Here is a 24,175-nt window from a genome sequence, read left to right on the forward strand (position 1 = left end):
ATTCTTTTACTTCTCTTCCAATTTTTTTGCTTTGTTTTCTTATTTTCTTGTATTACGATATTTGTTAGTATATTAGTCAGCCAAAAGAGGTGCTAATGCAAAGTACCAGAAATCTGTCAGTTTTTACAAAGCGTATTTATTTGGGATAAAAGCTTACAGTTAACAAGGCCCTAAAGAGTCCAACTCAAGGTACCATAAGCAATATTTTCACACCAAAGTCATTTGCCATGTGTTGATGCAAGATGGTGGGCGATGTCTGTGAGGGTTCAGCCTTTCTTCTTCCTCATAAGGCTCCATGGTCCCAGCTTCTTCCAATCTCATCTATAGGCTGGCATTTAAGGTTAATCTCTCAGGGCTTCTCAGCTGCTCTGTTCTCCTCAGCTGCAAACTATCAGGCTTATCTCTCTTCCCCGGGCCTCTGCCTTGTCTATGGAGCGGTCTCTCTTCCTCTGTGTTCTTCTCTGAGTATCTACTTTTGTGTTCTTGATTGCGCATCCGTTTATGTAGCCCACCAAGGGGCAGGCTCAACTCTGCATGCCCTAATGACATGGTTGAATCAAAGTCCTAAACATTGATTTAAAGAGGAAAATGGAAAGCCTCTGAATTTAAAGCAATCAAAGGGTATCATGCCCAGAGGAAAAGACTAGTTTACAAACATAATATCTCTTTTTGGAATTCATAAATAATATCAATCTGCTACAGGTAAGACCTTCAGCACAGTTTTTTTGTGTGTGTTTTTTTCTGGGGGGAGGCACCAGGGATTTAACCCAGGACCTCATACATGGGAAGCAGGTGCTCATCCATTGAGTTTTACCCACTCCCCTCTAGTACAGTTTTATAGAAATACCATCTGCAAACACCGATAATTTTGATTCTTCCTTTCAAGGCTTTTCCCTTTTGCATCTTTTTCTTGTCTTACAGCATTCACTAGGACCTCCAGAACACCATGTAAAGAAGCAGCAAAAGCAGGCACTTTTGTCTTGCTGATTTTAAAGAAAATCCTTTACTACTACTTTGTAGCCTTTCAGCAAATGGGAGAGAATATTTGGAAAGCATATATGTGATAAAGGTTTACTATTCAGAATATATAGAGAACATCTTCAACTTAGCAAAAAAATGAACCAATTAAAAAACAGGCCAAGTATTTGAATAGATACTTCTCTAAAGAGGATATATAAATAGCCAATAATAAGCACATAAGATGATCAACATCATTAGCCCACAGGGAAATACAAATCAAAACCACAGTGAAATATCACCTCACACCCACTAAAATGGCTATTATGAAAGAGATAAATAGGAACCCTTGTACATTGTTGGTGAGAATGTAAAATGGTGTAGCCATTGTGGAAAACAATTTGGCAGTTCCTAAGAAAGCTAAATATAGAATTACCATATAACTTGGCAATCCCACTTCTACATATATACCCAAAAGAACTGAAAGCAGGGACTAGAACAAATGTTTATACACTAATGTTAATAGCAGCATTATTCACAAGTGTTCATCAACAGATGAATGGGTAAGCAAAATGTGGTATATACACACAATGGAATATTATTCCATCTTCTATTATTACAATAGAATTAACAGAGACAGAAAATAGATTACAGGATACCAGAAGCAGGAATGGGAGTACAGTTGGGGAATAGAAATTTAATGCTTAATGGGTACGGAGTTCCTGTTTGGGGTGATAGAAAAGTTTGGACAACAGATGGTGGTGAAGGTAGCACAATATTATGAATGTATTTAATAACATTAAATTGTATACTTGTAACTGGAAATTTTATGTTGTATATATGATACCATAATTTAGATTTTTTAAAAATTGACTATAAATGCAAGGGTGATCAAATTATAAATGCTAATTCTATTATTTCATTGTAATGTTCTATAAACAAGGCAAGATTCACATTGTCAATTTAATACTTCTGGTAGAAATTAACTCCTTTGACGTATATCACCAAAGTGCACTTTAGGATGTTACTGATCCTACTTATGAGAAATTTTAACAAAACACAGATAAATTCAGGTTTGTGCATGCTTTCTCCACCAAATCTGTTAAATGACATAATTAGTAATTAAAGCAGTCTTATTATGTAATTAAACTTTCAACTATTCCTGAATATCTGTCTCTTAAATGTGAATGTTTTTGTGAAAATAAAGATTAATATTCATTCCAATTAAAAAATGCCCTTTATCAGGTGTAGCAGTTTGATATGGTTATGAATTCCAAAAGTAGATATTGGATTATGTTTGTAATCTGGTCTGTACCTGGGCTTAAGTTATGATTAGTGCTTTGATTGGGCACAGAATTGACGGTTTTTGATGTTGGAGTTTGATGCTGAAGCCTTAAGATGGAGCCCCAGAAAGTAAGCTCACAGAGGAAAGAGACGCAAACCCCAGGAAGAGAGGAATCCTGAACCCAAAGAGAAGCAAGGCCCAGGAAGCCTGAACCCTTGCATATGTGAGCAGTCATCTTGTTCCAACAGGTTAAATAGACTTTGGTGAAGGAAGTAACTTATGATTTATGGCCTGGTGACTTGGAAGCTCCTACCCCAAATAAATACGCTTTATAAAAACCAACCAATTTCTGCTATTTTGCATGAGCACCCCTTTGGCTGACTAATATATCAGGTAAAGGATGTTCTCCTCTAGTTTGATTTTATTTACTTCTTCTACATTTATTCAAATGGCCACAGAGTATTTTTCTCTTTTAATCTGTTAATATTGTACATTACTTTAATTTTTAAATTAGCATCCCAGCATTGCCAGAATAACCCCTATTGGTCATAAAATTTTTTTTATGCATTACATGGCTTGGTTTGCTACATTTTGTTCAGGATTTTGCCAAACATATTAACAAAGGAGGCTGGCCTAAAAATTTCCTTTTTTATGATGCCCTTCTGTGATTTTATGATGCTATACCAACTCATAAAATTAGTTAAGGAATTCTATTTCTTTTTCTTTTTTTAAGATTTATTTTATTTTTATTTATTTCTCTCCCCTTCCCCCCCCACCCCAGTTGTCTATACTCTGTGTCTATTTGATGCGTCGTCTTCTTTGTCCACTTCTATTGTTGTCAGCAGCACGAGAATCTGTGTTTCTTTTTGTTGCATCATCTTGTTGTGTCAGCTCTCCTTGGGTGCATCGCCATTCCTGGGCAGGCTGCACTTTCTTTCACGCTGGGCGGCTCTCCTTACGGGGCGCACTCCTTGTGCGTGGGGCTCCCCTATGCGGGGAACACCCCTGTGTGGCAAGGCACTCCTTGTGCGCATCAGCACTGCGCATGGGCCAGCTCCACACGCGTCAAGGAGGCCCAGGGTTTGAACCACGGACCTCCCATGTGGTAGACGGACGCCTTGACCACTGGGCCAAGTCCACCACCATTATGTTTTTATTCTTATGGAACTTTGTGCGCCTTCACATATAACAAACACTGGAAATTAGTGTCCATATATACTCAAAAACCTTAAATTAGGGTATGGTTTTTCATTGTCATTACAGGTATCACTCAACATAGAGATTAGAGCTTCTTGAAAACAAATTTCCTGTAAGATTAAATCCTACATATAAAATCCTATTCCTTTTGACTAATTATGAAAATCAAGACATGTTCTTCCAAAAAAATTTGTTGTCCAAAGGCATAGTAAAATCATGTAAATACAGCAAACTATGTCAGAAAAAAATATGGTAATTTTCTGGAAAATACTGAATATTTACAAAAAATATAACTAAAAACTGAATACCAGTAACTGTGGCAATAGGATTATTGCCTTATCCTGTCCATCATCATCTTGCAGCTTCAGGTCCAGCCACTAGTGGAGAATCATTCAGGGAATTTCTGTTCGGGGGCGGTTTTGGTTTCGGCATCTTACTAAGAATAGTTGCCATCTCTTTTCTCTCATCAAAATTCTTCCATTGCTCATACAGTTTTAAAATAACCCTGATTATTTCCAAAATCTTCTCCATATCCACAGAAAGCTCAGCAAACATTGGCATCTTTCTGCTGTACAACACAGGCTACATGGAGGCAAGCTAAAGCTATCATGAAAGGAGGATATAGTAGGCAAAGATCCATTCTGTAGGTATCATTCACTATCCTTCATGTAAGGGGAAGCAACATGTCTTGTTGGCCCATGTCCTGCACATACTGGAGCAAAGGTCTATAAGGATGATACACTATCAAGCAACAATCCATTAGTTCTAAAAGACAGAATTCACATTCTAATATACGGTTCATCCTATAAGGAAATTCCTTTAGAAAGGCATATGAAAATCTTGTTTTTAATACAGAAGTAGCAGCAGCAGTCAGTCTTGTATTTGAGACTACTCCAAATTCCTCTACTTTGGATGCCAAAAACACACATGTAGGAGCCATTAGTACAGGAGCAATACCTTTCAGAGAATACCTCGCATAGAATCTCTTGAAATAGACTGTAGCTGTGGCAATAACTTGTTGTCCTAATTTAAGATGTTCACCTAGTGCTTGGATAACATTTGTAAAAAATATTTGTAATTTCCAATATTCTTCTTCTGAGAGAAACTTTAAGTCCTTTTGGGGCTCCTTCAACAGATCTTGTTTATCCAAAATCCATTGCAAATAGTGGGAGCTCTGCCAAAAGTTCCCAACCATGGAACACAGCTTGCCCTGTAAAGAAAATACCAGCCAGCGGAGTGACCATAGACGCAGCGTGCTCAGTAATCTGCTCCTCTATCTAATGAGCTCGGCTCTGCTCAGAAGCTGCAACCTCTCTCTATTTCTAATCTCAGGACAAAGGGGCTATTTGTTCCCAGAAGGTTTGGTAAAACTCACCTGATACCTTTTTGTGATTAGATTTCTTTTACTACTGAATCAATTTCTTTAATGGTTATGGTACTTTCAAGTTTTCTATTTCTTCTTGAGTTAATCCTAGAGACATATCTTTCTAGGAAATTAGCCATTTACCTGTAAGCTTCAAGTTTACTGGCATTAAGTTACAGTAGCATGCTTACAATGTTTCATGTCTACTGTGGTAGACTGATTTACGTATCCCCTCAGAAGACATGTTCTTAATCTCAATCCACATTCCTGTGAGTTTGAACCCATCATAAAGGAGACCTTTCAAAAATGTTCTTTTTAGTTAAGATGTGGCCAAACTAATCAGGGTGGGTCTTAATCTGTATTATTGTAGGTCCCATAGACAGAAAGCCACAGGGAGAATCTGTAATTCAGTGGAAACCTGAAGAGCAAGCACAGGGAGAGAAAGATTGCCACATGATGGGGGACAGAAATGCGAGCCAAGGAACCACAAAGATTCCTACAGACTTTGGGGAAAAAGTGTGGTCTTGTCAATGCCTTGATTTTGGATTTCTAGCCTTCAAACTGTGAGACAATAAATGCTTATTGTTTAAGGCAAACCCACTGTGTGCTATTTGTCAAAGCAGATGGGCAAAGTAAGACAATACTATGTATGTAGTTATCTCTCATTTTTCATTCTTAATATTGTTTATTTGGACCTTTGCTTTTTTTCCCCCCAAATAATCTTGTCAGGGTTTATTACATTACTTTATTTTCACAGAAGCATCTTTCAGTTTGTTTATGCTTTCTATATTTGTGTCCCATTTCATTACTACATGCTTTTTGTTATTCCTTTCTTTCTATTAGGTTGGTGCAAAAGCAATTGCGGTTTCGGACCATGAAATTTAAATCATTATAACGAGGCTCAAACACATCTTTATTAATCAAAATAGGAACTATTACATTCAACATATTTTTGCCAATGAGTAACAAGTTTGTTTATTCCTGTAGCATAAAAACCCACGCTTCAGGATTCGATGAACTCTTGGAAAACATTTTCTGTATCCTGCTGGTTGTGGAAGCGCTTTCCCTACAAAAAATTGTTGAGATGCTTGAAGAAGTGGTAGTCGGCTGCTGAGAGGTCAGGTGAATATGGCAGATGAGGCAAAACTTTGAAACTCAATTCGTTCAACTTTTGAAGCGTTGGTTGTGCGGCATGCAGCTGGGCATTGTCATGGAGATTAATTGGAACCTGTTGACCAATGCCTGCTGTAGGCACTGAAGTTTTCGGTGCATCTAATCGATCTGCTGAGCATACTTCTCAGATGTAATGGTTTTGCTGGGATTCAGAAAGTTGTAGTGCATCAGACCAGCAGCAGACCACCAAACAGTGGCCATGACCTTTTTTGGTGCAAGTTTGGTTTGGGAAGTGCTTTGGAGCTTCTTTTCAGTCCAACAACTGAGCTAGTCACCCCAGGGTGTCGTACAAAATCCACTTTTCATCGCATATCACAATCCGATTGAGAAAGAGTTCACTGTTGTTGCACAGAGTAAGAGAAAATGACACTTCAAAATGATTTTTTAAATTTTCAGATAGCTCATGAGGTACCCACTTATCAAGCTTTTTCACCTTTACAATTTGCTTCAAATGCCAAACGACCATAGAATGGCTGACATTGAGTTCTTCCGCAACTTCTCATGTAGTTTTAAGAAGATCAGCTTTGATGATTGCTCTCAATTGGCCATTGTCAACTTTCGATGGCCAGCCACTAAGTTCCTCATCTTCAAGGCTCTCATCTCCTTTGTAAAACTTCTTAAACCACCACTACACTGTACATTCGTTAGCAGTTCCTGGGCCAAATGCATTATTGATGTTGCGAGCTGTCTCCACTGCTTTAAGACCCGATTTGAACTCAAATATTAATAAGAAAATGACTCAAATTTTCCTTTTGTCTAACATCATTTCCATAGTCTAAAATAAATATAAATTGTAAACAGCAAGCAATAAGTCATTAGCAAAAAAATAAGAAATGCACATTAAAATGATGTATAACATAGCCACATTTATTTAAGAATATATGCCAATAACAAACAGCAAATTTCAACAATGCAAAATTGCAATTACTTTTGCACCAATCTAAACTTTAGTGTTACTCTATGCTTAGTTCATTAATTTTCAATCTCTACTTTACAACAAATATAAGTTTTAAAATGTGGTCCCTTCATTTTCTTCACCATGAATTATTTAGAAGTACCTACGTATGTGAGGAGGTGGAGATGGGGTGGCTATAGCTTTGTTAAGGGAGTTATAATTTCTCATAGTGTTGTCAAAAAATGTTGCCCTTATGATACTAAATCTTGCAATATTCTCTTTTGCTACATAAATTTTATTTTTTTCTTAATGTCTTTTATATCTGATATTAATATTATTTTCTAGCTTTCTTTTTGTTAGCATTTGACTAGAATATCTCTATCATTTACTCTTACATTTACTTTTTAATTTGTAATTATGAAATATAAATATTCAGAAAATAGAGCACTAATGACATCTACGTACCAACTACAAATATTAAATAAATGTTTACATCTTGCCCAAGGGAGGATATTTTCAGAATCATATTCATAGAGAAGAGGTGAAACGTACAGAAAGGCCACTGAACTATCATGAAAGGCAGAGAACAACAGAATAATTTTCACAGACAATTGACAGAAGTCCTTACCGGATGCAGATTTAAGGAGGGGAGGAGGACATTCTTAAGGTTACATGTTCATCTAAAAATAAGTCCTCATTGGATCCATTCTAAGATGCCATTGATTATAAGATGCGTCCCAATGCCAGAGATATTAAAACATGAAAAAAAAATCTGTTGTAGAATCAAAGAAATAAGGCACTAGCAGAAGTCAGTGTTGAAACTATTAATAATCTGTCATGGTACACTGCTGACCTATTTGTCATGAACTGAAAGAAAAGAGTCCAGGTAAAACATCCTCAGGGAATCACAGTCAACTATATGATGTCCCGGACAATCATATAGTCCATTTCCATTAGAACACGTAAAAGAGTTACTTTAAGTCACATATGGGGCGGTGGACTTGGCCCAGTGGTTAGGGCGTCCGTCTACCACATGGGAGGTCCGTGGTTCAAACCCCGGGTCTCCTTGACCCGTGTGGAGCTGTCCATGCGCAGCGCTGATGCGCACAAGGAGTGCCGTGCCACAGAGGGGTGTCCCCCAACCCCCACGTAGGGGTGTCCCCTGCGTAGGGGAGTCCCACGCGCAAGGAGTGCGCCCCGTAAGGAGAGCCACCCAGCGCGAAAGAAAGTGCAGCCTGCCCAGGAATGGTGCCGCACACAGGGAGAGCTGACACAGCAAGATGACGCAACAAAAAGAAACACAGATTCCCGTGCCGCTGACAACAACAGAAGCAGACAGAAAAAGACGCAGCAAATAGACACAGAGAACAGACAACCGGGGTGGGGAGGGAAAGGGAGAGAAATAAATAAATCTTTTTTTTTAAAAAGTCACATATGGATTAGTAGTTTTTCAAGGCTCACAATACATAGCATTAAAACTCTTTTGAATATAATTCACCTTACTATGATGATTTTTAAGACCCTTTAAGATGTTTTAGAAACTAGGACTCATCTTTATTAATGTAATTATAGTAAGTATTAATTACAACAATATCTTCTGGAGCCCTTAGTCCCAAACACGTGCATTTGTTCTTTGTTTTTTTTTTCTGGAGGTACCAGCAATTGAACCCTGGACCTTACACGTGCAAAGCACACGCTCAACCACTGAGCTAACTTGCCCCGCTACACTTTTTAATATATTAACTTGATTTTCACAATTCTATGAGTAAACAGCATGATGTGCATTCTTCACATAAGGAAACTGGGGCTCAGAGCTTAATGGATTAATTGCCTGAAGCCACTAAAGCTAATAAATGAGAGAATCCAGATTTGAATTCCATCTCTTACATTTCCTGTTCTTGCCACTACCCCCACACTGCCTCTCTAATGTTGCCACTTTTCTATTTTGTAGAAATTACCTAAAAATGTCAGTATTTTGCTTTGGCTAGTATGGGGGTGGGGGTAGGGGACATCAGACAGGACTCAAGCAATATTTCATCATTCAACAAGGGCAAGGGCACCATCTAGTGGCACACACTTTGCAACCAAAATAGTCAAAGTAGATGGGAGGAAAATTGTTCTTCACTTTTCTGCTTTCCTTCACTGTTTTTAGACCACTTTGCAACAAGTTGGGGTATCTGCATTAACTCCTCTAGTCAAGAGGAATGGAAGTACGGTAACATTAAGGACTGAACAGAGTCGTGAAATGAGACAGACCCAAGTTCAATCACAGATTTACCATTTACAAACACTGTGACCTTAGCAAGTTACTAAAAATGGCTGGAGTCTCAGTCTCACCTGTAAAATGAAATAACCATTTACCTTACAGGGTTGTCATGGAAATAAATATAGAAGCCATCTAGCATAGTGCTTGATCTATGGAGCTTTCTCAGTAACTACTAGTTCCTTTCTCCATTTTCCTTTTATGTAGCCTAAAACCACACAGGTGTTTTGCTTTGTTTAGAAAACATATCATACCACTGGGTCATGTTGTGTTTAAAGATAATAAATTGCATAGTTCTTTAGTGTGTAACCCATAGTTAAGTCAAATTTCCCAACATTTATTCATTTTACAAATATGTAAAATCAACAATAAGCATTTTTTAGTATCTCCTCTGTGCCAGGCACAGTGAATGGGAACTCACTATTGAATGTAGAAAACAGACAAGTTAACATATAATACCATGTAATAAGTTCTTTCATGGCTGTTAAGTGACAAATGGTAGGAAAATAGAGGTGGAAAAATCTGTTGGAAAGATGTGGATCTGGAAGACTTTACAGAAGAAATGACATTTGAAAAGTCTCTTGAAAGATCAGCTCACCATACAGAAGGCACAGAACATTCCTGATATAAGAAAAAACATGTCGGAAAGCAATGAGGAATGAAGAAACAGTGAGAGACAGGAAGAAGTAAAGAGTGACTGGAATATAGGATAGGACAGAAGAAGGGAGGAGGGAGATCTGAGGTAAATGAAAGCCCATTTAGCTTATTTAATAGATACTTATTTGATGCATTATCTATCATCACCATTGCTATCATCATTATCCATAGGAGTTATCATTTATTGGATGTGTACTATCTGCCAGATCCGGTACCTACATCATTGCTAAGCCTCATGACAACCCTGCAAGTTATATAATGTTATCTTCATAGAGGTTAAAAAATTTGCCCAATGTCATAGAGACAGCAAAGGGGATTCAACCCAGGTCTCTCTGATTCTTTCAACTACACCAGTGGTTCCTGAACCTTAGTTGCACAACACAATCACCTGGAGACTCTGCTAAGAAATAAAACTTTTGGAACTCTACTCTAAAGCAACATATCTAGAGGCTTTTTCATTTTCTGATACCCCAATTTATTTTTCCTTTATTTAATTTTTCTAAATTACTATGTATTCTATATCTAACCTTTAAACCCATCACTATATTCCATTTTACTATTAATGGAATCTGGCAATATATTGAGCTTCCTTTTTGAAGAACCTTTGGACTACAGAGAGGTCAACTATGGCGGGGGAGGAGCACTTATGTGGGGTGTTATTGGTGGGGGGCACATGGTTGGGAGGGAATTCTCTAGGGCATGTATACAGGGCACATAGAAAGGTTTAGATATTTTCACAGTGGTTTCAGTTGGAAATGACAGATGAGACAGTGCTGAGTTCCTGGCTAGGGGAGCTCTATCACATTCCCCAATGGAACAGCAACAATTCCCCAAGTGAAATGGCAAAGACCAACAAAGATGGATGGTCCAACAATGAGCCCTTGATACTGATGGCTCTGATTATAAGCCTGTGTGCCTGAAATAGGAACCTGTATTTTTAAACCTCCTAGATGTTTCTTAAACAGGAAGCCAATGGCAGTGCATCTTTTTTGAAAATATCACAAAGCCTCTTAAAACACACACATACATACACATACACACAATAATTAGGTACCATCGATGTCCCAAGTGCCCAACCCTCACAAAATTATGCAAGAAAGACATTATAATCCTCACTTTAAAGATGAGAAAACCCAAGCTCAGGAAGCTTATAGTTTGTCTCTTCCAGTCAAAAAGGCAAAGGGTAAAAACAGGACTCAGACACAGCTATGTCTGGTTCCTCTCTGACCTGCTGTATGGTAAACAAAATTCTAATAATGGCTCCCAAAGATACCCCTGTATGATCTCCTTCCCTTTAAGTATAGGTAGAATCTGTGAATATGATGCGGTATCACTGAATTATGTAACATTATATGGCAAAAGAGAGATTATCTAACCTAATCTATAAGCTCTTCTCAAAGGAGTGCATTTTCTCCAGCTGGTAGCATAAAGGAATTCAAAGCATTAAAAGGATTCATTGCATTTTACTTATGTGAAGATGGAAGCGGACACATGACAAGGAATATGGGCTGCCTCTAGAAGCTGAGAGCTGCCCCCAGCTAATAGACAGCAAGGAAACAGGGAGCAGGTCCTACAACCACAAACAACTAAAATCTGCCAACAACCTGAATGAGCCTGGAAAGGAATTCTTCCTCAGAGCCTCCAGACAAGAGCCCAGCCCAGCTAACACCTTGATTTCAGCCTTGTGAGACCCTGAGCCTAGACTTCTGACCTACAGAACTGTGAAGTAATAAATAAGTGCTGTTTTAAGCCAATTCATTATCTTGAAGATTGGGTAAGTAAAAGGAAAGAATCGAACATTTATCCTACCTATTTGTACTGCACCACCAGGTAACCAAATAACAGATGAAGTGTCTCATAACATTATTTCTGATAATAAATAAAAAGAAAATGATAAAATATCATTTTGCAACCTTCAGTAAATCAATGGATCTAGGTATTGAGCATCAACAGCTGCTAATATCAAAAAAGAGCAAAAACTAGAGGTGATCTGCCCCTGATAAAAGAACACACCACTACCTTGCCAAAAGGATCAAACCTGAGTCTGAGCCAGTCTCTTGATCCAACTGCCAAACTGCAAGAAAAGTAGAGGCCAGAAGAATTTGCTGAACTGAACCATAAGTATGCAATCAGTAAAATCTAGACCACAGCAAACTCTCATAGGTGAAAGGGTCTGGATTCTTCAAATAGTTAAACTGTAAGCAAAAGACATCAGCTTGGGGAAAAAAAAAAAGGCATGATAAAACTATAGAATCTAGGGTGCATACTTTGGGTGGCAAAATTATAAAGAAATGCAGGAAGTGATTACTGTAACTACAATGTGATTGCAGCACAAGGAGAGGCTTCAGGGTGGCTGGCAAATTTCTATATCACAACCTGGATAATAGTTATAGGATTAATAATTAATTTATATTTAAAAGAAAAAGTTATTATATGCAGCAATGAGACAGTGGCCCAAGTCTAGCTTTGAAATCAACTGAAAAGCTATCTCAATACACCTTTGCCAAAGTATCACTACTGAGCCCATCTCAAGCCAAAAAAGCAGGTAATACCAGACTGAGTGGTGACTGAGGTCAATAGCAAGTGCTTAGAAAAGTAATTATACCAAGTTGACAAAAGAAACCAAAGGGCGGAGAAAAACAGTAAACAGCATAGAGGAGGAAAAAAAAAGTTGAATTTTTAAAAATCTGTAAGCTATCATATATATACACCATACACTCAAAACAACCCTGTCTCATTTCTCTCCTACACATTATTTACTCCTATCTTAGTGCCAGAACATTTCCATTACAATTTGGTTTCTTTCTCAGGGTTATTCCCCAATTCTGGCTAAGAATTGCCAATAAAAGTAATAATATGTTAACCAAATATATTCACATCTTCATGATGTAGAATAAAAGATGGCAGAAAGAAAGCAGAATAAAAGGTAACTGAAGAAGAAAAGGCTATAGAAGCTGAATCACCTAGTTAGGATAAAGGAAGGTCCCTCTTTAGGAACACTGGAGTACTAGAGAAACTGTAAGCCCAGCCATTATCTGAACAATGGTGGAAACTAAATGGGCAATTAAAAGTAGTGTGAAGCTAGAGGCTCCACTGTCGAGCACCTAAAGTGCCATTAGTCTGAACTGAGATGTGCTGTAAGTGTATATTATACATAGGATTTCAAAGATTAATATGAAAAAAATCCAAATTATCTGATTATTGATTTTTGTTGAACACATGTTGCAAAATTATTGGGTATAATGGGCTAACAAAATTTATTAAAATTAATTTGTTCCTTTGTATTTTTTAAAATATGGTTATAAGAAATTTTTTAATTACATGTAAGCATTGTATTTCTACTGAAGTGCACTGCTATGTTGATCGTTATTAAATAGTACTGAACAGGATGAACAAAGCAGTAATGATAAGGATTTACAGACTTTTTTTCTATTGTTTGCTATACCACCACTGTACCTCACTTAACCTCCAGCTTCAATACCTGTCTATAATGTAGAAGCTAAAAAATATGAGTAGCTGCATTAAATAAGGGGTACAACATTAAATCACAGGCCAAAAAAACCGAGTTCTAGCCCTGGTTCTAGCACTAACAGTTGCCTTGGGGAAAACAATTTTCTTCTCTGCACTTTAGTTGCCTCACCCAACAAGTAAGTAAGGAAGCTGAACTAAATTTAGACTTCTGTAATTCCATTAAAATATATATATTTTTCTTCCTATCACAAATTAGTGTTCATAAAAATAAATACTCACTCTGAGTCTCACACATCCTCTGCGAGAGCCTCTCATCATTTTGTCCTTGGACTAAAAGAAAACAAAAATAATCAATGAATGAATGGTTAATATACTGATACTTTTTTTTTTTTAACAAAATTTGCAGATAAAGAGACAAGATTTACACTAATATTCCTTTCTTCTTCCTCAACCCCTTCCTCCCAAATTAACCACCTAGGATAGAGGAATTAAAAGGTTTTAAATGAAAATGTTTTAGTCTATGCAAATAAACTTCATCATAGAACCCTATACATACCTTTATTTTTTAATTGTTTTTGCTCTCATAATTTTTTCTTTTTTGTTTTTGCTTATCTTATTTTTTAATTTTTTTCTATACATATCTTTAATGCAGCATAATGTACTTTCATTCCTCCTTTATGCTTCTTAACTCTAGTCCAGTGTTCCTCAAATTTTAGTGAGTTTAAGAATCACCTGGAGGGAAGCAGACTTGGCCCAGTGGATAGGGCATCCGCCCACCACATGGGAGGTCCGTGGTTCAAACCCCGGGCCTCCTTGACCCATGTGGAGCTGGCCCACACGCAGTGCTGATGAGCGCAAGGAGTGCCCTGCCACACAGGGGTGTCCCCGCATAGGGGAGCCCCACACGCAAGGAGTGCATCCCGTAAGGAGAGCTGCCCAGCATGAAAGAAAGTGCAACCTGCCCAGGAATGGCACCGCACACAAAGTGAGCTGACACACAAGATGACACAACAAAAAGAAACACAGATTCCCATGCCACTGACAACAGAAGCGGACAAAAGAATAACACGCAGCAAATGGACACAGAGAGCAGACAACGGGGGAGGGGGGGTTGGGAGGAGAAGGGGGAGAAATAAATAAAAAATAAATCTTTAAAAAATAAAAATAAAAATAAAGGAATCACCTGGAAAGCTAAGAATCTCCTGGGATTTTAAGAATCACTCCCAGATTGATTCTTACACAGGTAGACAGAGGACCACACTTTGAGAATCAATGTTAGCTTCAACTCTTCACAAGTCCCCTAATGGGTCACAACATTTTTTGCTTCTGCAACTTCCCATCTAATGTTCCTCAGCTTGGAATACACTTGACCCTAATTTCCTGCCTTGCTGTCACTCATCAGATGCCTCCCTGAACTCCCAGAGTCTTCTCTGTGTTCCTCTGCAGAGCATGCACCAGTCCTGTTCTATAATGGCTGGTTTACTTGTCTGACTCACCCATGAGACTGCATGTTCCATGGGTAGGGGCAGGGATTGTATCTGATTTACCCTTGACAGTTTATGCCTCAGAACAGTGCTGGACATACATTAGGTACTCAAAAAATATTTACTGTTACAATATTGCTTACACTATATGTGTGTTTACTAAGCTCAGTAAAGGCTATGTTCTATACTCTAAGCACTATGTTGACATTCAGTAAATAATCATAAAACTAAATTAGCCACATGTTATAAATTAAGTAAATCCTCAAATAATCAAAGTTTAAAGAATATCTGATATTAAACAACCGGTATTTTCCTGGACACCACCTATCAAAGAAGCAAAACAAGTTGACATTTTAGTATTATGTTTGGGAAAAAAAGCTGTCTTACTTTAAACCATATATACCCTACATCCAAAGTCCTGAGCCACAGGAACTCATGCTCAGAAATGATTACTCTAAGGTATTGAAAACAGACTCCTTTTTATTCTACTTAAAAATATGAGGACTCATATATTTTAGAAAAAGAATTTCTTAAGACTAAGCACGGTTGAAAAGAGAGTTTTACTAATGATACAGTGAGAAAACAGAGTTAATAAAAAATATTCCCTAAGCACTCAATGGCCTTTTACTATACCCTATACTTATCTTCCCTTCAAAAGTGCCATGGCAACATACAAAAATAATAATTAAGTTCAAAAATAACTGATGACATTAGCCATTAGGGAAATACAAATCAAAATGACAGTGGTACCACTTCACTGTGGCTACTATTTAAAAAAAAACAAAACCAGAAAATAACAAGTGCTGGTGAGAATGTGGAAAAACTAGAACTCTTGTGCCTTGCTGGTAGGAATCTAAAATTATGGAGCCGCTGTGGAAAGCGGTTCACTGGTTTCTCAAAAAGTTAAACATAGAATTACCATATGACCCAGCAATCCTACTCTTAGGTATATCCAAAGAAATGAAAGCAAAAACACAAACAGATAAATGTACAGGAATGGTCATAGCAGCAGTACTCACAATAATCACAATAATCAAAAGCAACCCAATTGTCCATCAACAGATGAATGGATAAACAAAATGTGGGACATACTCATAAAGGAATATTGTTCAGTCATAAAAAGGAATGAAGTACTGATACATGCAACAGCACGGATCAACCTTGAGATCATTATGCTAAGTGAAATAAGTCAGACACAAAAGAACAAATATTGTATGGTTCGACTTGTATGAAATATCTAGAAAAAGCAAATTCATAAAGGTAGAAAGTAGATTAGACATTACCAAGGGACTAGGGGGAGGAGGAATGGGGAGTTATTGCTTAATGTGTACAAAATTACTGTTTGCAGTCTTGTAAAAGTCTTGGTAATGAGTGGTGGTAATGGTACCACAACAGTGTATATGTAATTAAAGCCACTGAATTGTACGCTCAAAAAAATTGCTAAAATGACAAATTTTATGTTATATATACTGTGGTGGTTTGAAACTGTATGTACCCCAGAAAAACATGTTCTTAAATTTAATCCATTCCTATGAATGTGAACCCATTATAAGTAGGATCTTTTGATAATGTTACTTCCGTTAAGGTGTGACCCACCTCAATAAGGATGGGTCGTAACTTTATCACTGGACTTCTTTATAAATGGAATGAAATCAGATATGAGAGAAAGCCATGGAAGCAAGAAGCAAAAATCAATGAAACGCAGAAGAGAAGGGAAAGACCAGAAGACACCTTCATGTGCCTTGGCATGTTTCAGAGGAACCAAGGATCACTGGCAGAAAGTCTTCAAGAAGAAAGCATCACTCTGATGATGCTTTGATATGGACATTTTTCCAGGCTCAAAACCATTCCCATTGTTTAACCTGAGCCATTTCATGATATTTGCTTTGAGCAGCCTAGGAAACTAAAACATCTATGATGCAATAAAAATAAGTTTTAAAAAAAACCCAAAAGCCTGATGACAGAATGAAAAGTCAGTTCAAACAAGGTAAGAACCAAGACATTAATCCTTGATATTCTTCAACCACAATACAATTTTTAAAGTAAAATTATAATAAATAGAAAAAGGGTAAGACAGGCACAACGATGATACCACAATTAAGTTTATGTGTTTTTTTTAATTTAAAGAGATAAATGAAATTAACACAAAGAGGAAATAAAGTGATCAGACATTCAAAAGAAGAGTATAGAAGAGATTTTGAATATCAGCCTATAGATGGTAAACGGTGTGAATAAATTTGCCAGAGAAAAGTATGTAGATCAAGAAGAAAAGAAAGCAACAACCCAGCAAACAGATGAGAATCTGAGAAACATCTGTTACAGTGGTAAGAGAACAACCAAGTAAAACAACCACATAACAAAAACTGAGAAAAAAGCAAGTTTAAGAAGGATGTCAAGTTTCAAAAGTGTCAGATGCTGCATACAAAAATAAAGAATATGAAGACTTAAAAAGATTCTCTAGCTTTGGCAAGACTAAGCCATGTATGAAAGGTAATAGAGAGTGAGCTAGGACTATGCTTCCTGGAAACTTGGCATCAAAAGGAAAAAAATAGGGGAGGAGCTTGAGGGGAAGAAGTGGGGATAGGTTAAGATAGAAGTTACCTGAATACATTACAGACTGACTGAAGGTACAGGAGACAAAAGGAATAAAAATCAAAGTAAAGCCCCTGGGGAGGCAGAAGAAGGGATTAGCTTTGTGGTAGACAAATCCAACAACCTGGCCTCTCAATTCTCTGACCACTCTAACAATGACCACTCTACCTCAGCCACACACTCCCATCCACCAAAACTCTATCCTTATCCAAAATCATTTGTCAAACTAAAACTGGACCCTGCCCACTATCACTTTTCAAACATCTCACTCCCCATCACGATCCCTTCAGCAGGCATGTGCAAGTACCCCCACTGAACTGATACCAGTGTTCCACGCTTCTGTATATCCTATCAACCCTTCCAATCCTTCTTTCTACCAGTCCCCTCTCTACCTTGTTTCCCTATCACTCATTTGCAAATTCTGAAACTTCCTTGTCTCTCTCAATTTATATTACATATAACTAGCAAAACATCAATTCTAGTTACACAACCATCTGTCTTCTGCCTTTATTTGCCTGCATTCAGGTAAACTAAGAACTTCTAAAGTCATTGTTCCAGCTATCTTATTTTTCACTCATGTAATAAATATTTATTAGTTGCTCTGTATCCAGGCCCTATCCTAGGTGCAGGGAATACAACAATGCATCAGAAAACATCCTAGAGTCACTTAAGTTACATTCCACTGCTAAGGAGGAAGAGACAAGTAACAAGATAATTTCAGCTGGTGATAACAGTAAGGAAGTAAATAAATCAGGATAATGATTACAAAGTTATTATGGGGAAAGGGGTTATACTTTAATTTAGATAGCTTGCGAAGAATCTTTGAGGAGTTGATATCTGAGCTGAAATTTGAATGAGAGGAGTCAACCAACTAGAGAATCTGGGGAGAAAGTTCCAAGCTGAGAGAAGAGCAGGAAATGCATCATTAATCAGTTTGCTCTCCCATTCTCAGCAAGAGCTATTCCAAAATTTCTCCACTCCCCCACCACACAACTTTCAGCTTACCTCCACTTGACTTTCTCATAGGTAATTCAAACGCAACATGTCTAAAACTAACTCATGATCTTGTTTCACAAAATCCCGTCTCTTTTCCATAAATTCAATGAAAGTTTCCTCACTTCTATGTCCTTAAAAATCCCTCAAATTCTTTCATTTAACTCAATATCCATCATCCTCACAATAATTCAGACATCTAGAATCTGTCCCCTGTAAGGCATCACCTTCTAACTCCTTTCTCTGTATCCACACCTCCTCTCTTTCAATCTTTTCTCCATATAGCAGCCAAAGGGGTCTTTTCAAAACATAAATCTGAGAGGCCAATTGACCAAGATGTCACTCCAAGTGACATTCCCCCACAGAAACTTTGTACAACCAGCCAAAATATCCAAAGCCATTTTTCTCAAAATTCCAGAAAGCAGTTAAAGGGCTGCAGTAACTGAAAGAGTCCGAATCAAGAAAACACAGCATTAAAAACAGTAGGAGATCCTTGTAGCACCCTGGCTGGCCCTTTCCACACACCTCCCTGGCACAACGTGGAATCAGTCTGAGCTCCGACTATGGGTCTGAGACCCTGTTCTGGAGGGAGCAGAGTAATCACTATGTACATATATCAAGTAGAAAATTGGTCTTGAGCTCACCCTCCCAGAATGTTCCCTGTAAGCAAAAGCAGTTTGGAGACAGCTAAAGCAGTGTCGAGAAAAACAATTAAGTCAAAACAGCCTGGGACAAAAGATCAACTCCTTTAAAACATACATGAGAGCACCTGGAAGGGGGAAGGGGAGGAGACAAGTCTATTTCCTAAGCAGCAGAGGGGACATTTGAATTCCTGTCAACAGGGGAATTCATAAGGCCTTAGGTGAGCACAAGCCCATGACAACACACTGGCTCAGAACAAAGAGACCTCACACTTCACTCTCACCTCAGGCTGATCTTGATAGGAAGGCTAAACTGCGAAGGAGAGCACAGGCCAACACAGAGCCAATTAGGAAAGACTGTAACAGGTGTTTTTCGCTGTTGATTTGTTTTTCTTAACTCCTGGCACTCACTCTATTCTATCACTTTCTGAACACAATTGCCACCATCATCACTATCCATTCTATTTCATAAGAAGTAGAGGGGACATTTGAATTCCTATAAACAAAGGAATTCATAAGGCCAAAGGTGAGCATTCAAATCTCTGTCTTTTCACTTTCTGGTTACAAAGTGAAAGAACAGACAGCTCAGAATTAACAGTTTAAAATATTAAAATGTACAGGTGCAAGAAAAGATTACAAGACAAACAAAGAAATAAGAAATGATAGCTCACCCAAAGGAACTAGATAAAATTCCCTAAACCATCAATGAAGAACAGACTTTGGATACATCAGATACAGACTTCAAAAAAAAATGCTCAAGAGGATAAAAGAAAACATGGAGGAAAAAACTTTAAAGGATATCAGGAAAGTAATTAACGAACAACGTAAGAATCTCAATAAAGAGACAGAAATTTTTAAAGGAACAAAAGAAATACTGGAGTTGAAGATCAAAATAACTAAAATGAAAAATACTGCAGAGGGCTTTACCAGCAAATTGGAGCTGGCAGAAGAAAAATCAGTGAACTTAAAAATCAGACACTTAAATTGAGTCAGGCTGAAGAGCAAAAAGAAAAAAGAAAATATTGATAAATGGGAATTCATCCAAATTTAAACCTTTTGTGCATCAAAGGACTTCATCATGGGAAGCGGACTTGGCTCAATGGATAGAGCATCCGCCTACCACATGGGAGGTCCACAGTTCAAACCCAGGACCTCCTTGACCCGTGTGGAGCTGGCCCACACCCAGTGCTGATGTGCGCAAAGAGTGCCATGCCACGCAGGGGTGTCCCCGTGTACGGGTGCCCCATGCACAAGGAGTGCATTCCGTAAGGAGAGCCACCTAGCACAGAAAAAGTGCAGCCTGCCCAGGAGTGCTGCCACAAACATGGAGAGCTGACACAGCAAGATGACGCAACAAAAAGAGACACAGATTCCTGGGCCGCAGACAAGAATACAAGCAGACACAGAAGAACACACATCGAATAGACATAGAGAGCAGATAACTGGGGAGGGGAGAGAAATAAAAATTTAAAAAAAAGAACTCCTACAAATCAACAGCAAAAAGAAAAACAACTCAATTAAAAAATGGGCAAAATAGATATTTCTCCAAAGAAGATATACAAATGACAAAAAGCATACAAAAAGATGCTCAACTTTATTAGCTATTAGGGAAATGCAAATCAAAACCACAATGAGATACCATTTCATACCCAGTAGAATGGCTACTATTAAAAAAGAAAGAAAATAAATGTTGGAGAGACTATGGAGAAATAGAAACCTCATTCATTGTTGGTGGGAATATAAAATGGTGCAGACATTGTGGAAAACAGTTTGGTGGTTCCTCAGAAAGTTATGTATAGAATAACCATATGACCTGGCAATTCCATGTAGGTATATACCCAAAAGAATTGAAAGCAGAGACTAAAACAGGTATTTTCAAACCAATGTTCATCAATAGTATTATTTACAATAGCCAAAAGGTAGAAACAACCTAAGTTTCCATCAACAGATGGACAGATAAACAAAATGTGGAATATATACAATGGAATATTATTCAGCCATGAAAAGGAATGAAGTTCTCATACACAGGACAACATGGATGAACCTTGAAAATATCATGTTCCATGAGATAAGCCAGACACAAAAGGAAAATATTACATGATATTGCTGATAAAAAATAACTAGAATAAGCAAATTTATGGAGTCAGAAACTAGAATACAGGTTACCAGTGGCTGCAGTGGGAGTAGGGAATGGGGAGTTAATGCTCAATTAGTACAGAGCTCTGTTTTGGGTGACAGAAAAGTTTTGGGTAATGGATGGTAGAGATGGTAGCGTAACACTGCGACTATAATTAACACCACTTAATTATATATGTGGTTGCAAGGGGAAATTTTAGGTTGTATACATATTACTAGAAAAAATTATTTAAAACACTGAAGCAAATGTGTTAATAGTATAATTAAAATAATATGATCAATCAGAGAGAGTTCTGGGAAGATGGTGGTGGAGTAGATAGGCAGAGCTCAACTCTCTCACAAAAACAATGAAGGGCCAAAAGCCCTCTGAAGAACCTGCTTTGGGAGTCAGCAGACCAGGACAATGCTACAAAACAACCAGGAGGGTGAGGGATAGAGAGACAAAGAACCCAAAACAACAAACCTGACTCACCAAACCCCCAGAGTGGACAAGAAAGGGCCCCAAGACGTTAAGCAGGGATAAAACCCCTGGCACACTGCAGCTGACTAAGAGAAGAATATTCATTCCTGTCAGCTGTTCCAAGGGAAAAGGGAGGAGTCATCACAGGGGCTTCTCTTCAGTGAATTTGCCCAGCAGACCCTGGTTTGAATCACAGCTCTGGTCAGACCAGAAACACAGGAAAGAAGAGACTCAAAGAAAACACCAACTGGGAAAGATTTACCAACAAAACCATCTGCGTGCCGGCTATGAAATTGCAAAGAGAAAAACTGCACTAAGATTCCCCTTTACCCCACCCCTGGGAGAAAATCTGTGCTCCATTAGTGTCCCTGGCCCAATTTTGATCACTTAAGCTGGGTAATTTTAAAGACTTAGAATAAGTTGAACCAAATATCAAAGAAGAGCTGTGAAAAAAAACACTAGGCAGGAGAGAGAAATTGACCATCAGAGTAAATTCATGACCATATTCAGACATCTAGACATCAGAAAAAATTACAAGCCATACTAGGAAACAGGAAGAGATGGCCCAGGCAAAGAAACAAACAAACAAAAATATCCTGAAGAGATACAAGATTTAAGATAATCAGCAATAATCACATAATTCTTCTAAATCAATTCAAAGAATTTAAAGAAAATATGACTGAAGAGATAAAGGATATTAAGACAACACTGGGTGAGCACGAAGAACAATTTGAAAGCCTCCAAAGAAAAGTAACAAACCTTATGAGAATGAAAGACATCATGGATGAGATTAAAAACACATTAGATACGGGACATTGTAGATCCCCCCAGGGCCCACTGGATGAAACGTGACAGAGTCTGGGCTATGATGTGGACCATTGACTATGGGGTGCAGTGATGCTCAGAGATGAACTTACCAGGTGCAATGGATGTGTCATGATGATGGGAGAGAGTGTTGCTGTGGGGGGAGTGGGGGGCGGGGCCGGTGGGGTTGAATGGGACCTCATATTTTTTTTAATGTAATTTTAAAAAAAAATAAAAAAATTTAAAAAAACCACATTAGAGAGGGAAGCGGACTTGGCCCAATGGATGAGGCGTCTGCCTACCACATGAGAGGTCCAAGGTTCAAACCCCAGGCCTCCTTGACCCATATGGAGCTGGCCCATGAGTGGTGCTGATCTGCGCAGGGAGTGCCCGGCCACATGGGGGTGTCCCCCGCGTAGGGGAGCCCCACGCACGGGGGGTGTGCCCCATGAGGAGGACCACCCAGCAGGAGGGAGGGTGCGGCCTGACTGGGAGTGGCGCCACAAGCACGGAGAGCTGACACATCTGGATGACACAGCAGGGAGAAGCGCAGATTCCCGGGGCCACTGTTGGGGATGGAGGCAGTCATAGAGAAACACGCAGCAGGTGGATGTGCAGAGTGGACAACTGGGGGCGGGAAGGGGAGAGAAATAAATAATAAATCTTTAAAAAAAAATACATTAGAGAGGGAAGCGGACTTGGCCCAATGGATAGGGCATCTGCCTACCACATGGGAAGTCCATGGTTCAAACCCCAGGCCTCCTTGACCCGTGTGGAGCTGGCCCATGCACAGTGCTGATACGCACAAGGAGTTCCCTGCCACGCAAGGGTGTCCCCCACATAGGGGAGGCCCACGCGCGAGGAGTGTGGCCCGTAAGGAGAGCCGCCCAGCATGAAAGAAAGTGCAGCCTGCCCAAGAATGGCACCACACACATGGAGAACTGACATAACAGGATGATGCAACAAAAAGAAACACAGATTCCCAGTGCTGCTGATAAGGACAGAAGTGGTCACAGAAGAACACACAGCGAATGAACGCAGAGAGCAGACAACTGGCGGGGGGCGGGGGAGAAGGGGAAAGAAATTTTTTAAAAATTAGAGGGAAGCATCTGTGGCTCAAGCAACTGAGCTCCTATTTATCACATGTAGGACCCAGGTTCAATTCCTGGGACCTCCTGGTAAAAAAAGAAAAAAGACATTCCAGACCTACACCATGAGGTGCAGGACCCTGCACAGTACAGAGAGGCACAGGCCCACATGTGGCGAAGTGATGCACCAAAAAAAAAAAAAAAAAAAAAAGATGATGACGCAACCAGATAGGAAAAAAAAAATACTTTAGAGGCACATAAGAGTAGATTTGAAATGCCTGAAGACAGAATTAGTAATTTCAAAGACAGAACATCCAAACTGGGAAAGACAGAACAGAAAAAGAGAGTGAAAAAATGAAATAAGGTCTCAGAGAATTGAATGACAACATAAAACATATGCATTATTGAGGTCCAAGAAGGCGAAGAGAATAGAAAAAGGACAGAAAGAATACCTGAGTAAATGATTGAAAACTTTCCAATCCTTATGAAAAACATAAATATTAATATCCAAGAAGGACAATGCACCCCAAACAGAATATCCGAACAGACCTTCCAGAACACACCTACTAATCAGAATAATAAATATCAGAGATAAAGAGAGGATTCTGAAAGCAGCAAGAGAAAAGCAAAGCATCACGTATAAAGGAACCTCAATAAGATTAAGTGCCAACTTGTCATCAGAAACATAGAGGCAAGAAGAAAGTGGTATGATAAAT

At 38.6% G+C, this 24,175-nt stretch overlaps 1 protein-coding gene and 1 pseudogene across 6 annotated transcripts in view; both read right to left on the reverse strand.

Annotated features, from left to right (window-relative positions):
* OSBPL9 (oxysterol binding protein like 9) overlaps positions 1-24,175 on the reverse strand; it is a 201,250-nt gene that overhangs the window by 146,747 nt on the left and 30,328 nt on the right. For all 6 annotated transcript variants that reach the window (XM_004476492.5, XM_004476489.5, XM_004476487.5 and 3 more), the window contains exon 2: positions 13,541-13,591. In XM_004476492.5, coding sequence (XP_004476549.1) covers positions 13,541-13,591 — 51 coding nt within the window. The remainder of the gene's footprint in view (positions 1-13,540; positions 13,592-24,175) is intronic.
* On the reverse strand, positions 3,753-4,822 carry LOC101422568 (cyclin-C pseudogene; annotated as a pseudogene).

Source organism: Dasypus novemcinctus, chromosome 9, assembly GCF_030445035.2.
Source record: "Dasypus novemcinctus isolate mDasNov1 chromosome 9, mDasNov1.1.hap2, whole genome shotgun sequence".
Taxonomy (NCBI): domain Eukaryota; kingdom Metazoa; phylum Chordata; class Mammalia; order Cingulata; family Dasypodidae; genus Dasypus; species Dasypus novemcinctus.